Raw genomic sequence first — 14,710 nt, forward strand, 5'->3', positions numbered from 1 at the left:
GTCTACATTCATTATGCAGCATATGTGTTACATCGTGTGTATGTACAATTTAATCGCATACCACTTTTTAGCAATGGAATGGAACCATCACGAAGAAAATATGAGAGTTACAAAAAAAAAGCTTCATACCAAAAAGATACTTGCTCCCGTTCACGAGTATAAGATGTTCTAACTATTTCTGTAGCAAATGTGCACAGACATGTTTTAGCGTGTTTGTTCACTTTTTTCGGTCTATGCATAGTCTATATTGAAATATTCAAAACATTTTATATTTGCGAATGGGCGCACAGCGAATGGGTGCGTGTAGCAATTATCAGCCTGGCATTATAACGGAGACCTGCGATGCTTGCTCGTGGCGTCCTGTACTAGTAGAGTACATCTCTGTCCCAATCGCCGTGATCCAGCTAGCTTACTACACAGGCAAGGTCGATTCGATCGAGGCCGCCGCCGCCGCCGCCGCCGGAGACGACCCCGCCGCCTTCAGGTACGAGCACCAGCCCGGAACCCCATCGCAATTTTTCCTCTTTACTCGTTGCAAGCTGTTCCCCTGCTCGGCGGCGCGCCTGCGACCAACTAACTGCCTGCCCCCGAAATCCCTCGCTTCCTGCCCGCTTTCTCCCGGGATCCCCTTCTCTCCGTGCTCCTCGCCTGATCCGGTGGGCGACGCCGGATCTGTCCCTAAGTCCACCGCCGCCGTGCCGTAGCTTGGCATGGGCAGCTTCGCCCGCCGTCGCCGCGCTGGTTCGGCCTCGTCGCGGCATGTACGGCGCCCCCGCTGCCTCCGCCCCCCATGGGCGTCCGTGGAAATTTCTCTTTGATGTATCAGCTTTTAGTTCCCCATACAGTGAGGGCTCGGTTCCGAACTGGCCTCACCATCCGCCCCTGTCGCGATCCACTGGTAATTCTTGGGTTCTGTTCTCGACGTCTCGGAGGTGCTCTGTATTCCCGTGGGAGGTTCCGATTTTAGTCCCGTGGTTCTTCGCTGATAGCCGCTGGTGGACTGTGCAGCGCGCTGAATTTGGCTAAATTGCTGTAGCCAGATCAAAATTGGGTGCCACTGGGTTGACCCTCGTGTTCCTCTGAACAACATGTGCGAGTTTAAATCGTATGGAACCCCTGAATTTTATGGTAAAAGACTAAACCAAGAAAGAGTCAATTGGGCAATCCTATTCCATAATAACCGGTTGCATCCGAGGCTCTGAACCTCGTGCAATATTCAGTATGCAGTAGAGACTATTATTTCTTTGAGCACAAATTACCCTATGGTTTTATGCTCTACTTACATCGATGCTTCTATGATTATAATCTACTCAGTTCACTGTTATAAGTTCGAGTTTTGACACAACATTTACTTTTTGCAGTTAGTTAAGCTACAAAATGGCCTCACTGGACACCGTCAGAGGAGATCTTGGCCTGGTTGTTTTGTACCTAAGCAAGGCTGAGGCAAGAGATAAGATCTGCCGAGCTATACAATATGGATCCAAGTTCCTGAGCAACGGACAACCAGGACCTGCACAGAATGTCGACAAATCAACTAGTCTTGCTCGGAAAGTTTTCCGGCTGTTTAAGGTAGAATGTCATTTTTTTTTGTGTAGCAGAGTTTGCGAATAGGAAAAAAAATCGTATTTAAATCTTGACATGGTCTATGGCGTCACTGATGCACTATTGATGGTTTGCAGTTTGTTAATGATCTCCAAGCTCTGATTAGCCCCCCTGCCAAAGGAACTCCACTTCCGCTGATCTTACTTGGAAAGGTACGCTGCTGCTGGTGTTACATTGTGGGAACATAGTCAGCTGATGATAGGATTCTAATTTTCTAATTTTGCTTTATGTCCTCAGTCGAAGAATGCGATGCTGTCAACTTTCCTTTTTCTGGACCAAATTGTTTGGGCTGGGAGAACAGGAGTATACAAGGTCTGAATTGTTCTTCACATCAGCATGTTAAATGTTTAATTCCTTATATGGTTTTACCTTTATATTTTTCCCTCCAAAAGTTTATATAAGAAATTTCATTACCTACATGGTGACAAGCAAAACAATCCAACTGTTTCTGCAGAACAAGGAGCGAGCAGAGTTCCTTGGCAGGATAGCATTTTACTGCTTTCTTGGATCTAATACATGTACTACCATCATCGAGGTTTGTTGCTTCTCTATATGGCTATCTGGAAACTATTTGATTCTGTTCTGTGTCAGATCATTGTATATTAACTGAAATTAACATCTGACCCGTGCTTCATTCTAGCTAGCGGAGCTTCAGCGGCTTTCCAAATCGATGAAGAAGTTAGAGAAGGACCTCAAGCACCAAGAGCTGTACAAGGTACTATTAGTTCAACTGTAGGGTCTTGACATGACACATCTCCTGTAGTTACTTCCACTAACGCATTCTACTGTACCGGTGATGCTAGAACGAGCAGTATCGGATGAAGCTGAAGAAGTCCAATGAGAGGCTGCTTGCTCTCATCAAATCGAGCCTTGACATAGTTGTCGCAGTGGGGCTGCTGCAGCTGGCCCCGAAAAAGGTCACTCCTCGCGTCACTGGGGCCTTTGGGTTCGCTAGCTCGCTCATCGCCTGTTACCAGGTGGGTATCTCATCCCAACTTCAGCCTCCCTGTCATTTGTTTAAGCCACCACAAAACTCCAGAATCTGAACTATTGTTTCCTTGGCAGTTGCTTCCAGCCCCAGCCAAATCCAAGTGATCTGCCTGCCCACCTCGGGCCAGGCAGCTGGTGCATCGATTGGTGAAACGGCGGTTGCTGTCGCTGATACTTGATAAGAAATAAATCTGGACCAAATTGTCCGTCCTGTAGGATATAACCAAGGATTATTGTTGTGGAAGTCGGCATTGCCCAGGGCCATCCAATAGCCTGGTTGATCTGCCTTGCCTTAGACTTGATTATGTAGCACGCTTGTATTTGTATGGTCTGGTGTGCCACTATCATACTACAACTGTTGCAAAATAATTAGAAATTTCATACTAGAATGGTGATGGCTCGCATCTAGATTTATCTTGACGTTGTGCTGCAATGATAATGCGTTAGCTGGATGTTTTTTTCTTCTTCTGTTGTTTTTGTTGAGAAAAAAAATCATGTATGTTTTATGAAGTTGCCTTCTGCAAACCAAAACTTTATTTCTCGGGGGGTGCGTGGGCCTAGTCTAAATGAGACTGAAATTGGTGCAAAGTTGCAGCAAGATAGTCTCAGGCAGAGGGACGAAATTTCCAACAGAACAAACAGCATTACAAGTGTGGCGTTGAATGGGAAACAAACAGGACATTAGACTGCCATGGCATGCCCCTGAAAATAGCAACATCATGAAGGGAATCACACTATTTTCCAGTTGACCTGAAAAACAAAATTTGGATGGAGGTTGTCTCTCCCCCCTCCACTACCGGTGCCAACACGCTGCTCCCCATCTACAACACCTACGAGGAGGATCCATCTCCGCCCTTCTGCCATGAAACCAATTGCTTTCGATCTACCCAGGTCGCGCTCCGGACCACCTTGCGGATCCGGAACACTGTTGGCAAGGAGTTCAAAGAACAACTCCGGCGTTCCTCCCTCCTGCTCTGCTCGGCTATGCATCTCCTTCACCTCCACCTCTCTCTCTCTGGCTACACGAACCCTAGTAGCTGCTCTGCTTCAGGCAATTCTTGGGGAGTCTGCACCATGCTTCGCCGTGGTTAAGCTTGACCGGCTGAACTACTACTCTGTCGATTCTGAGTACACGTGACAATGCATCCTTCAAGAAAACTTTAGCTTCAAGTTGGTACCACATCCCACCCATCACCCTCAGTGAACCCACTTCTTTTGAGCCGCAAGCTCACTCCTCGCGTTTCCTGACCAGAGGCAGATGGCTGACGCTTTCCGCAAAGAATTCCGTCATCCCGCCAACGGCCTAAACCCGAGCCTCCTGATCTGCCGCCTCCTCAATAGTATCACCACGCTGCCACGAAACGACCGGGTTTTAAATTCCGATCTCTCATTCTAGCTGCGTACCAAAATGCATGTTACTCCCACTCCAACTTTCAAAAATCCACAGCCAAAAATGCTTGCTATTTGGATTAGCTTCTCCTCATCTTTCATAAAACCAAGTGCCTTTTTGGTCAAATTAACCCTTGACCACCTGTTCTCTGGGTTTAGTGCTTTTTGTGCCTCTCCCTAATGTTTTCCGGTCGTGGGTGATTAACACTAAGGGGCAAATCCAACACGCCGATCCAAACGAACGTTTGGATTTTGTCTGTTTGGATACAACGATGCGGACGCCGAAGTCTAGTTCTGTTTGTCAGCACATAGGTGTGCCCAACGCGGACCAACGCATTTCGCACTTTGGGATTTTAACAAACGAAATATGTATATGGCAACCGTGTGGCAGATTGCGAAACTGCCACACGCATCCAGCGCCGTCAGTTCCCACGCGGCTTCCCGATTTGCAGGCAAAAATAATGCTTGGACTAGGATTTGATCTCTGGTCTACAGGTAATCAACTAAGGGAGCTAACCACCTCACCTATGACACTCATTGTTGAACAAGCTAAGGAAAATACTGTTTTTGACATGTTTTTGCCTTTAATATGTTAGCACTGAAAAAAATTGTTTCACCTATCAAACCTGGCACATAAACTATTCCCGTGGTAAATCCTCCATCGCCACCATGATAAATGATGCACCACCAACATGATCTTTTGTATATCACGCGGTACATTATGTGTAAGTAGCATGGTCATAAGTACTGAAGGCGTGATAACTTTGACGAAAGCATCATGGTAACTTTGATCATTGAGAATAAATTTGTTGATCCCCCCCTCCCCCCCCCCCCCCCCCCCCCCCCCCCCCCCCCCGGTAATTTCTGTAAATAGCACGATAACATCCACGCTATAGACCTGATAATTTAGATACAAACATCCTGGTAACTTTAACCATTGGGAAAGACAAATGTGAAAAGATACCTGACAATTTATGTGTAAATAGATGGTAATATACGCAGCGCACATCTGATAACTGAGGTAGAAACACCATGGTAACTTTGACCGTAGGGAATTTATTTTTTGAAAAGATACTCCGGTATCTTCTGTGTAAATAGCACGGTATTATACCTCCCTCCCCTGCATTTTTATGTGTAAATAGCATGAAAACATATGCACTGCGATAACTAAATACCATGATAAGTTTTTGACCCGTATGTGTGGATGGGGGGGGGGGGGGAATTTGTCGAAACACACCCCTGATAAATTTTGTGTAAATAGCATGATATTTTAAGCACTACGGGCTTGATAGGTTACCTAGAATCGCCATGATAACTTTTTGTCCCGGGAAAAAGTTGTTCAAAACATCCCCAATATTTTTTTGTGTAAATAACATGATAATATAAGCACCGCATAACCGATAACTTGCAATATAAACATGATGGTAACTTTTTTACCAAAAGAACATAAGTTGTTAAAAACATAGACTCGCCTCACGCGTGGGCCTCTTGGATGAACACAACACATGGCGTGCCATGGGAAAGTCACATAATATTTAGTGTCATGAGGGGCACACGTGCTATAGGCGTGATAAGTTACGCAAAAACATCGTGGTAATTTTTGACCTATGAAAAAAGCTACCGAAACATCCCAGGTTTTTAGGTGCAAGTACCATGATAATATACGAACTGTAGACCTGGTAACTCATGTACAATCCTCCATGATAACTTTGACTGGGGAAGGTTGATGTACATATACCCTGATAACTTATGTGTAACTACCACGGTATTTTACACATCAAAGATCTTATAACTTGTGTGAAAAACACAATGGTAACTTTGAAGGGGTGTAGTTGTTGAAGTATAGTACCTGGTACGTTCTATGTAAATAGCACGGTAAGTTACGTAACACAATCCTGATAACTTGCATACGAATACAATGGTAACTTTGCCCCGAGGAGAAATCATGTGGTAGACGTGAAGAACTGGTAGTTTTCTCAGGGGTGGGCGCGCGAGATGTGCGGGAGAAGTAGGTTTCTCGGACGAGCCTGCGGGGGCGTTTGGGAGGAGGCGAGGTCAAAGAACGAGGGATCGTGTGATATTTTAAAATGAAAAAAGTAGAGGCGTGAGAGTTTTACTTATATGGCACACATGTGCCAAATATCACAATCCTTTAACAAAATATAAACAGCCAGCGAAAGTCTAGTCTTACATTAATTTAAACTTAAAATATTAAATAAAAGCAGCCAGCAACTCGCGCAGAAGCTTGCCAGCGCCGCCTGCTTGCTGCTGTTAATTGCGTGCCGCTCGGCGTCCATCTCACGCTTTGCTGCCTGCTGCTCGGCCTCCAACGACTGTCGGTCGGCCTTAAACACGTGCTGCTTGGCCTTAAACATGTGTTGCTCAGCCTCCTCGTCGGTCGCTCACCCACACAGGCCTGCACGACACATCCACCGGCACCATGCTCATCCACCAAAACGAACGCCAAGGCCCCATGGGCTCAAGCACGGGCGATGCTAGTGGTGGTGCGGGCGCTTTGGCGTCTACTCCGACCGCCGATTCGGCCAGCACCGCGCAAGGCCATGCCACCTGGCGCTCGGGCTCCTCGATGGCCAACCTTGTGGCCTCCTCGGCCTCCTGATCCTCCTCCTTTAGCACGATGGCGGTGGAGGTGGAGTGGAGAGCGCGTGGTGGTGCACGAGGCTCACCCTACAAGGAGGACCGGCGGCGCTGGTCATGCTCGCTGATGAACACGCGTCCCAGTTTTGCGACGACCGTGGATCTCCGCCAACCGCACGCGGTCTGAGACCCGCATCACTAGCACCGGCACCCTGTCGGGGTTGAGATGCCACGCATGGGATAGTTGACATTGGGCCACGACACAGGCACGCTGTGCTCCCAAAAGGACCGGCACGTATAGGCGAAAGCTTGCTCGCGACTTGGTACCTGGCAGCGCCATGGTTATGTTGGCCGCGTCACGGCGCCCTGACGAGCTGCCGGCCTCGTGGCCTTGCCAGGCTTCATGGTGGGCGCCGAGCTAGGGTTCGTGTCGGCGGTTTGGGGGTAAGAGGAAAAAGAGGATTGCGGAGGAAGTGGACTGGGCGCCCCCACCGCACAATGTGCCACTTAAAAGGATGCACATGGGCTGGTTTGTGTGGTTGATTTGCTGGCCCGAGCGCACGTGTGAATTATATAGGACTAGTGGGAGGTAGTTGGGGGGCTGACGTGCGGGCCCGAGGCGAACACCTGGACGCAATCGGGCTCAAATTTGTTGCGGAAATACATCCACACAGATATTTGATGGACATAATTTGCGTTTGCATCCTCGCGTTAGACCGTGGTTTTTGGACTCGTGGACCCAACAGACACAACCGGACCAAATGGGCCGGCGCATTGGAGTTACCCTAAGCTCCTCGCATCTTGGACTACAACTTTTCGGAGCCCTCCCGCCCGTTAGTGACACCAAATAGCCACTGCTTTTCCAACACTTTACTCACACCACCTCATACAACATGCTTTTGTAAGTGAGATTATACATGAAGAGATCGGCTCTGCCCTGAGTGATAGACTAACCTCTGTTGCCACAGAGGAATTTGCTGCGCTACGTGTTTTACTACAGGGAGTGCTCCTCAACGATCAGCAAGATAGAAGAACTCTGGTTGGTGGCGAAAGCCTGTCAACAAAAATGATTACTCTACAATGTACCAAGCAATGATGATCCCGCACTGGCTCATGTCAGGTCCTCCAAAGTCCCAAACAAGATCAAGGTTCTTGGATGGCTACCCCAACATGAGAGATTAAACACGAGCAAAAGTTTAGTGAAGAAGAAGATTGTTGACTCCGCGAAATGCCCCCTATGCTTGCAAGCACCTGAAGACTGCACCCACCTCTTCTTGCTCCCTATGCTTGCTGTCCTAGCTAATAATTGGTAACACGTCATGCATTGCACAAGCGCTCGATTTAATCTATCAACCGAACCTACTCATAGAGGAAAAGTTACCATGCACAACTAATATTTTTCAGATCAATTTCTAGACAAACTAAATGACGGGATGCCTATGAGTCTCGAAGGTTTTAAAACTCCTTCAAAGCAAAAGATCACAGAAGGAAGGGGAATGAATGAGCTTGTCAGTTCTCTCTAATATCTCAACTTGCACCATCATACAACTAAATTTGTATTGTGGATATGATACCTAGACCATCAAGATGTTGTTTGGTAGATAAAAGTGGTATTTTGATCCCCGGTTAAATAAGCAGAGGGCAGGAGAGTGCAAACATGAATGAATAAGGTGAAATATGGAGGGTATATATTGAGCCCAACACCATCGAAGAAACTTGACAAGCATGTGGCATGTATGACAAGTTGTCATTGACAACGAGTAACATGCATCCCTCATGAGCTATATTTCAAATAAGATTTTTATTTCTGGGTGCAAAAACCTATACATCCGGGAAGCATGTGACAGGACTTTGTCCATGGTCTGTCACACTATTCGGATAATCTTCCTTAGACTTGATTATATATTAGCTAAATAAAATTCAAAGTATCAAATAGATGCAAACTTCAAAAGTACTTACCGAAATAGACGACAACATAAAACCCAAATGATAAGTGCCACACGTCAGGTGTGTGGCACTCCGGCCTTGCCGTTTTTTATGGCAATTCCAGTCACTCAAGGGTGACAGTTTTTTTAACCGAAAAAGAAGGGTGACAAATTTCAGTGACACACGGTAAGTTTCTGTTAAAAATAATCTAGAGCACGGCAGTTGTCATGCTTGACAACAAAAGTTACCATCCTTGCGTCACTAACTTGCCATAAAGAACGTTTGGAGTTGCCATGTGCTCGTACCTGACGGGTAGCACTTATCAGGGTCCATATATAGTTTGCCAGGCGTTCACATGTACATATCTTCTATATCTAAATAACTAGTCCCCACTGACCTATTTCTCTTAACATGCAAGCATAATACCTCATCAAGCAACATGCATTAGAAAAGGCCCACCTCAACATTCAATGAGTCATAGAAAATGGTCCACCCGAACATGCAAACATGCATGAGATATTTAATAAATATTTTATAAAAATACAAAAATCAAACACAATAAAGCATATGTATTTTTATAGTTTTAGCTCTCATATTATTTTTCTGAGTACTCATATTCCATAAAATCAAATATCTTTGAAATATATTGCACAATATTCCCGCAACAACGTGCGGGGCACCATCTAGTATAAAGTAATTTGGGAGTCTTTATGATTTAGCTGTTTATGTCACGACAGAACTTCCTGCCGCTTCATCCCCGTAGCACCTTGATGTTTACCATCTTGGCCATTGACACCACAAACCACACCTTCCACGTCGTTGAGTCAGCAGTGCTTTCAGCTACGGTCGTTGGCATGTCACAGCAGGTGAGCAACGGCGCGTCCATGGTTTATCTATAATCTTCCATAGACTTGATTATGTACTACGTACTCTCCGTCCCATAATATTTTTTTTTAAAAACTAGTGTAGTGTAAAAAAAACCGTCATATATTATGGATGGAGGGAGCAGTTAAATAAGATTCAAAGTATCAAACACACTCGCGGATTTCGAAAGAACTTATCCAAATAGGCAGGAAATCAAGGGCAACTAAAAAAGTGCACCTTTTCTAGCCAATTAAAAATTCGTTCTTGAGGTTACAAAAAACCAGAAAAGTAGTTTTACATGTGAATCGTCTAATCAAAATACCACAGTAACTGGCCGGCTGCCACAAGGAGAAATCTTGAATGTAGTGCAAAATGAGGCACAAAAGAAAAATCACTAGATCTAAGTGTGTCTTAACAATTTAGCTGTTTATGGCACCACAGAACTTCCTGACCTGCCCATTCGTCCCTGTAAGCACCTCGATGTTTCCCATCTTGACCATCGATGCCGCAAACCGCACCTTCCACAACAAGGAGTCGCCAGCGTTTTCTTGCACCTTCGCCGCAGTGTCGTTGCGGGTGAGCAGCGCCGCGTCCGACGTGAACAACACTCGCCTAGCGACAGCGTTCTTGAAGAACTGATTGCTCAGCGTTGTCGGCGCCACTGCGCTGTTGTTCACCACCGGGTCCGGCGCACCACTCACCGGCGCTGGGCACGTCTTCTTTAGGTCCGTGGCGTATGCAGCGTCCATCGTCGGGTCCACCTCGGGGTACAGCCGGTTAGTGAACCCGGAGCAATGCGCCACACCGATGGAGTGCGCGCCGGAGAGAGCCACGAGGTCGTCGACATTAAGCCCCTTGCGGGTGAAGCTGCCGACGAGGTCCTCGATTCCGAAGAAAGGCGACGGCATGTTCGTGAAGACAGAGGAGGCTTTCGACACGTTGCCGTCGCGCCTCCCGGAGCGGACGTGGTAGGAGAAGCCGGCGGATTTACTGACGGAGTCGCGTGCGGCGAAGGCAAGGACGTCGGCGCAGGAGACCGTCAAAGGACACACGGCCTCGACGGCTGCCTTGATCTTGTCGACGGCCTCATACCCAGCTAGGGGAATGGCTGACTTTTCCGGCTGGGGGTTGGCGTTCGAGGAGTTCAGAAGGATGGAGGCATCACAACCCTAATGATATCAACGGCCAGATTAAGCTGTTAGCTCAACGCAAAAACATTTCAAAAGTTTAGTGTAGTAGACATTGTAGAACTATTTTCAGTCATGTTAATAAATGGAAATTCACCCGCAAAAAATATTAAAAAAATAAATGGAAATTATATCATCTTGAAGCCAAGGTATATTGGATATACGTTCATAGCCCAAAGTAAAATAAGAAAGAAAGGAAGAAGGAAATGTTATATTTATGAAAACCATAAGTTTGATACGTACCATGACAAAGCAATCGTGGAAGTGCAGGCGAATTAAGGCCGCAGCAATACTTGGGTTGGCGTCGGTCAAGTTGTAGACGACATTCTTGATTGTTTCCTCGGCCTTCGGGCATGACGAGCTGTAGAAATCGTACGGCAATTCTGCAGATGACATGGTGATGAGCGTAGCCTGGAAGGCCACCATGAGCAGCTGCACGCATGTCAGCTTCACCATCTTGTCCATCTTCCTGAAGTTCTTGGCTAAACAATAAGGGATGGTATCAAATGGGTGGCAAATGTGCCTGAGAAAATGTATGCCGGCAGATGATGTGATGTGAAATGCAAGACATTAGATGTATTTACAGACACGTACAGGTTACAGATGCATGTAATGATCAATCAGTTTGGACATGTAAATTAACATAAGAGATTTGAGGAATATTTGGAGGTCAATAATCACAAGAATATTAGCCAGTTGTTGTCTGTGAACATGGGGAGCAACACAGCCTATCATTCAGCGGTGTGTAGGCGTTGACATCAATTGCACGCCTATCCTAGTACCGGTGGATTTCTATGTATATAATTTGATGGTTGTTTTATCTGAACTACTTGACCTATAACGACTTCGGTTGTGCTTTAATTATTGCTTTGTTTGTCCTAATCATTTGGGACTGAGTTGACTTGTTTTCTCGGTGTAATGCTAGCTAAAACACTAAAGAATATCCGCATAAATATGAATTAGTCGCTAAAAACTGAGTAAATTGCACCCACGGTCTTAAAATTGTCTTGCAGGTGAACTTGGGTCGCACAAGTTGAAAATTGTGCTGTGCTAATCACACGACTTCACAAAAGCGCTCCTCGGAGATCACAAACAACCCACGCCGGACAATATCATGCTGACATGTTTCTTCTTTTTTTTTAGCAAAAGACACCCTTTGATGTGCAATGAATTTGATGTATTTATTTACATGTATGTAACTACTCCCTTCGTTTCAAAATAGATGACTCAACTTTGTACTAAATTTAATACAAAGTCGGGTCGTCTATTTTGGAACGGTGGGAGTAGCAATCAGTCTGGATATTTAAATAAAAATCAGGTGATTTGAGGAATATTTGGAGGTCAATGATTACAAGAATATTAGACAGTTTTTGTCCATGAACATGGGGAGCAACACAGCTAATCATTCAACGCTGTGTTGGCGTTGACATGCATTAGTTGCATGCCTGTACTAGTATCGGTGGATTCAATAGAGAATTTGATAGTTGTCTTAATTGATGTACTGGCATTAACAACAATCCATGCATGTTTATTATTAATTGCTGCTTTCTTTGTCCTAATAATTTGGAACGAAATTCACTTTTTTTCGTTGTCTCTGCATTTTGAAGTTTTCATTGATGTTTCCTTATGTCGTACTGTAATGCTAGCTAAAACACTTTAGAATATCCGCATCTCTAAAATTTAGTAGCTAAAATTTGAGTAAATTGCACCGACATTCATAAAACAAGTCTTGTAAGTGAACATGGGTCACAAAATTGTGTTGTTATAAATTTCTAGTCGCACAACTTCACAAAACGTTCCTTGGAGATCACAAATAGCCTGCGCCGGACAATATCGCGCTGACATGTCTGTTTCTTCTACTACTTCTTCTTCTTTTTTGGGAAAAAACACCTTTGATGTGCAATACATTGGATGTATTTAGAAAGATGCATGTAATTATCAATCAATTTGGGAATTCAAATAAAATAAGGGATTCAGGGAATATCTGGAGGTCGATAATCACAACAATATAACCAAGTTTTTGTCCATGAACATGTGGAGCGACACAGCTAATCGTTCAAAAAGTGTGTATGTGTACTGGTTGACATGCATTAGTTGCATGCCTGTCCTAGTACCATTTGATTTCCATAGAGAATTTGACGGTTGTCTTGAAGTATCTGACCTATAACAACGTTGGTTGTGCCATTAACAACAATGCATGCATGTTCATTAGTACTATATATTATTGGTTTGTTCCTTGTAATCATTTGGAATGGATTATTTTTGTGTGTGTACCGCTTCTAGCAGATTTTGATGTTTAAGTAGATTTTTTATACGGTATTTCTAAGGATGCTAACGGGAACACTTTATAACACCTTCATCTCTATAAATTATAAATGAACAGTAATGATAGCTGTTGATTGATGTCGATGATGTACAGATTTATATCCTTGGAAGGGACGGGTCGCACCGATGCGACGTTTACAAGCGATGTGATTAGAGGGACGTGTTTGCTATATTAGGACGCAATCCATCTTGAAAGAAACTGCAAGTCGGTTGTGCTAAGTAGGGATTTCCTTTACATAAACTAATTAATTAATCCTAACACTCCCCTTAACCTCTGCTTCAATTATTCTTGTAAACATCATCATCAACATCTTGATCATCATCGTCATGATTAGTCTCCTCCAAAAACCCTGTAGGAAAAATATGAGGAGATAGGTACAATATGCCATCAAAAACTCCCAAAAACCCAGTGGGAAAATAAGGAGAAACTGACATATCACAATGCTTGCATTACTATTGCCTCATTAAAAACCTTCCATAAGAAACCATTTAGGAAAAAATTATAGAGGAAAAGAGTGCAATATCAAAGATCCAAGGATCACAAATAGATTATCATTCAGGGAGAAACTCCCCTTGAAATTTGCAAGTCCCGAAGTCATTTGATAGCAATTTCATCGATGTACTTCTCAAATAAAGAACTTGGTAATAACTTTGTAAACAAATCAGCAAGATTATCACATGACTTCGTTTGCAAAATATTAATCTCCCCGGTTTGCTGTAACTCATGGGGATAAAATAACTTAGGATAAATATGCTTTGTAATATTACTCTTTATATAACCTGTTTGCATTTGTGTAATACATGCAACCTTATATTCATAGATAATAGTGGATGATTCCAATGATCCAATCCCACTTGAACTTTCAATAAAGTTTATCATTCTATGAATCCATGCACATTCAAGTGATGCTTCAAACAAAGCAATTATTTTAGAATGATTCGTGGACGTAGCCACCAATTCTATGAATCCATGCAATTCTATGAATCCATGCACATTTGTGGATGTAGCCTTGCCTTGTATGTCACCACCTCATTGGTCTCGTTCCTCTTACGAACGAAAGCCCATTTTGCTCCCACGGGGAACACATGTTGAGGAGTGGGCATTACTGCAGTAAATACCCCTGTTTTTATGAGCGAGCGCAATTCATCCTCAATTGTTGCCTTCCATTTGGACCAGTCTGAGCGCTTCATGCACTGTGCCATGGACTTAGGTTTGCAATCCAAATCAAGGCCTTCTGCAATTCTAGAGGAGAAATAAATGTCGACAACTGTAGTCTTTCTGTTGTATGATTCTCCTGAATTAATATAGTTAATGGATATCTCATCAATACCTTTTGATCCTTTGTGATTTCTGTCAACAATTGGATCAAGGTCTTCTGATGTCCCAGGGGCCTAAGGCCGTAAGTGACAAGGCAGATTGACGACAACACTGATGTAAGGTAACAACCCTAGTTTGCGTATTCACTTGGGCGAAACGAAGAGGTGAGTTGTGTGGTTCATGTAGTTTGGCTTTCTCTGAACGAAGTGAAACATGTGTGTGTCGCTCAGCGGTTTGTGATGGATTTTGCTTGTGCTTTCGTTAATTAACTAGATAATTATTTTATGTTTAATTAATAGATGAGGCAAATCATTTGCCTCAATTTTAAAAAAGATATCGGGATGATGTGTTCACTGGATTTTATGGCACACAAGGTCTCAACACTGGTGGGGGAATGGTCGCTGGTCCATGAGCTGAGAACGGCGCCTTGAGCTGTTTAGGTTCAGGATCGTCGTTGGCTACCGCATCTCTACTGCTAATGGGTGAGTTGGTAGGTGGTATCGTTGCTTCG

The 14,710-nt window shown here is 44.4% G+C and overlaps 2 protein-coding genes across 2 annotated transcripts; one reads left to right on the plus strand and one right to left on the minus strand.

Moving 5' to 3' along the window:
* Nucleotides 1-326: 326 nt before the first annotated feature.
* Nucleotides 327-2,981, plus strand: LOC125523516 (peroxisomal membrane protein 11-5). Its single transcript, XM_048688546.1, has 8 exons — nucleotides 327-484; nucleotides 1,362-1,569; nucleotides 1,680-1,754; nucleotides 1,840-1,914; nucleotides 2,057-2,137; nucleotides 2,243-2,317; nucleotides 2,406-2,579; nucleotides 2,668-2,981. The coding sequence occupies exons 2-8, from the start codon at nucleotides 1,378-1,380 to the stop codon at nucleotides 2,695-2,697; spliced, it is 702 nt and encodes a 233-aa protein (XP_048544503.1). The 5' UTR covers nucleotides 327-484; nucleotides 1,362-1,377; the 3' UTR covers nucleotides 2,698-2,981.
* A 6,631-nt stretch (nucleotides 2,982-9,612) lies between these two features.
* LOC125523828 (peroxidase 2-like) lies at nucleotides 9,613-11,092 on the minus strand. Its single transcript, XM_048688896.1, has 2 exons — nucleotides 10,800-11,092; nucleotides 9,613-10,538 (listed from the first exon to the last, which is right to left on the minus strand). Exons 1-2 carry the CDS (start codon nucleotides 11,019-11,021, stop codon nucleotides 9,789-9,791), a joined length of 972 nt encoding a protein of 323 aa, XP_048544853.1. The 5' UTR covers nucleotides 11,022-11,092; the 3' UTR covers nucleotides 9,613-9,788.
* Between the last annotated feature and the right edge of the window lie 3,618 nt (nucleotides 11,093-14,710).

Source organism: Triticum urartu, chromosome 7, assembly GCF_003073215.2.
Source record: "Triticum urartu cultivar G1812 chromosome 7, Tu2.1, whole genome shotgun sequence".
NCBI classification, from domain to species: domain Eukaryota; kingdom Viridiplantae; phylum Streptophyta; class Magnoliopsida; order Poales; family Poaceae; genus Triticum; species Triticum urartu.

Excerpts from the sequence above, each read along its gene's own strand:
- LOC125523516 (XM_048688546.1), top strand. The coding sequence starts at position 1,378 with ATGGCCTCACTGGACACCGTCAGAGGAGATCTTGGCCTGGTTGTTTTG. Across the intron at positions 1,755-1,839 it reads CGCTGATCTTACTTGGAAAG|TCGAAGAATGCGATGCTGTC; the intron begins GTACGCTGCTGC and ends TTATGTCCTCAG. Across the intron at positions 1,915-2,056 it reads GGAGAACAGGAGTATACAAG|AACAAGGAGCGAGCAGAGTT; the intron begins GTCTGAATTGTT and ends CTGTTTCTGCAG.
- LOC125523828 (XM_048688896.1), bottom strand. The coding sequence starts at position 11,021 with ATGGACAAGATGGTGAAGCTGACATGCGTGCAGCTGCTCATGGTGGCC. Across the intron at positions 10,539-10,799 it reads TCCACGATTGCTTTGTCATG|GGTTGTGATGCCTCCATCCT; the intron begins GTACGTATCAAA and ends TGATATCATTAG.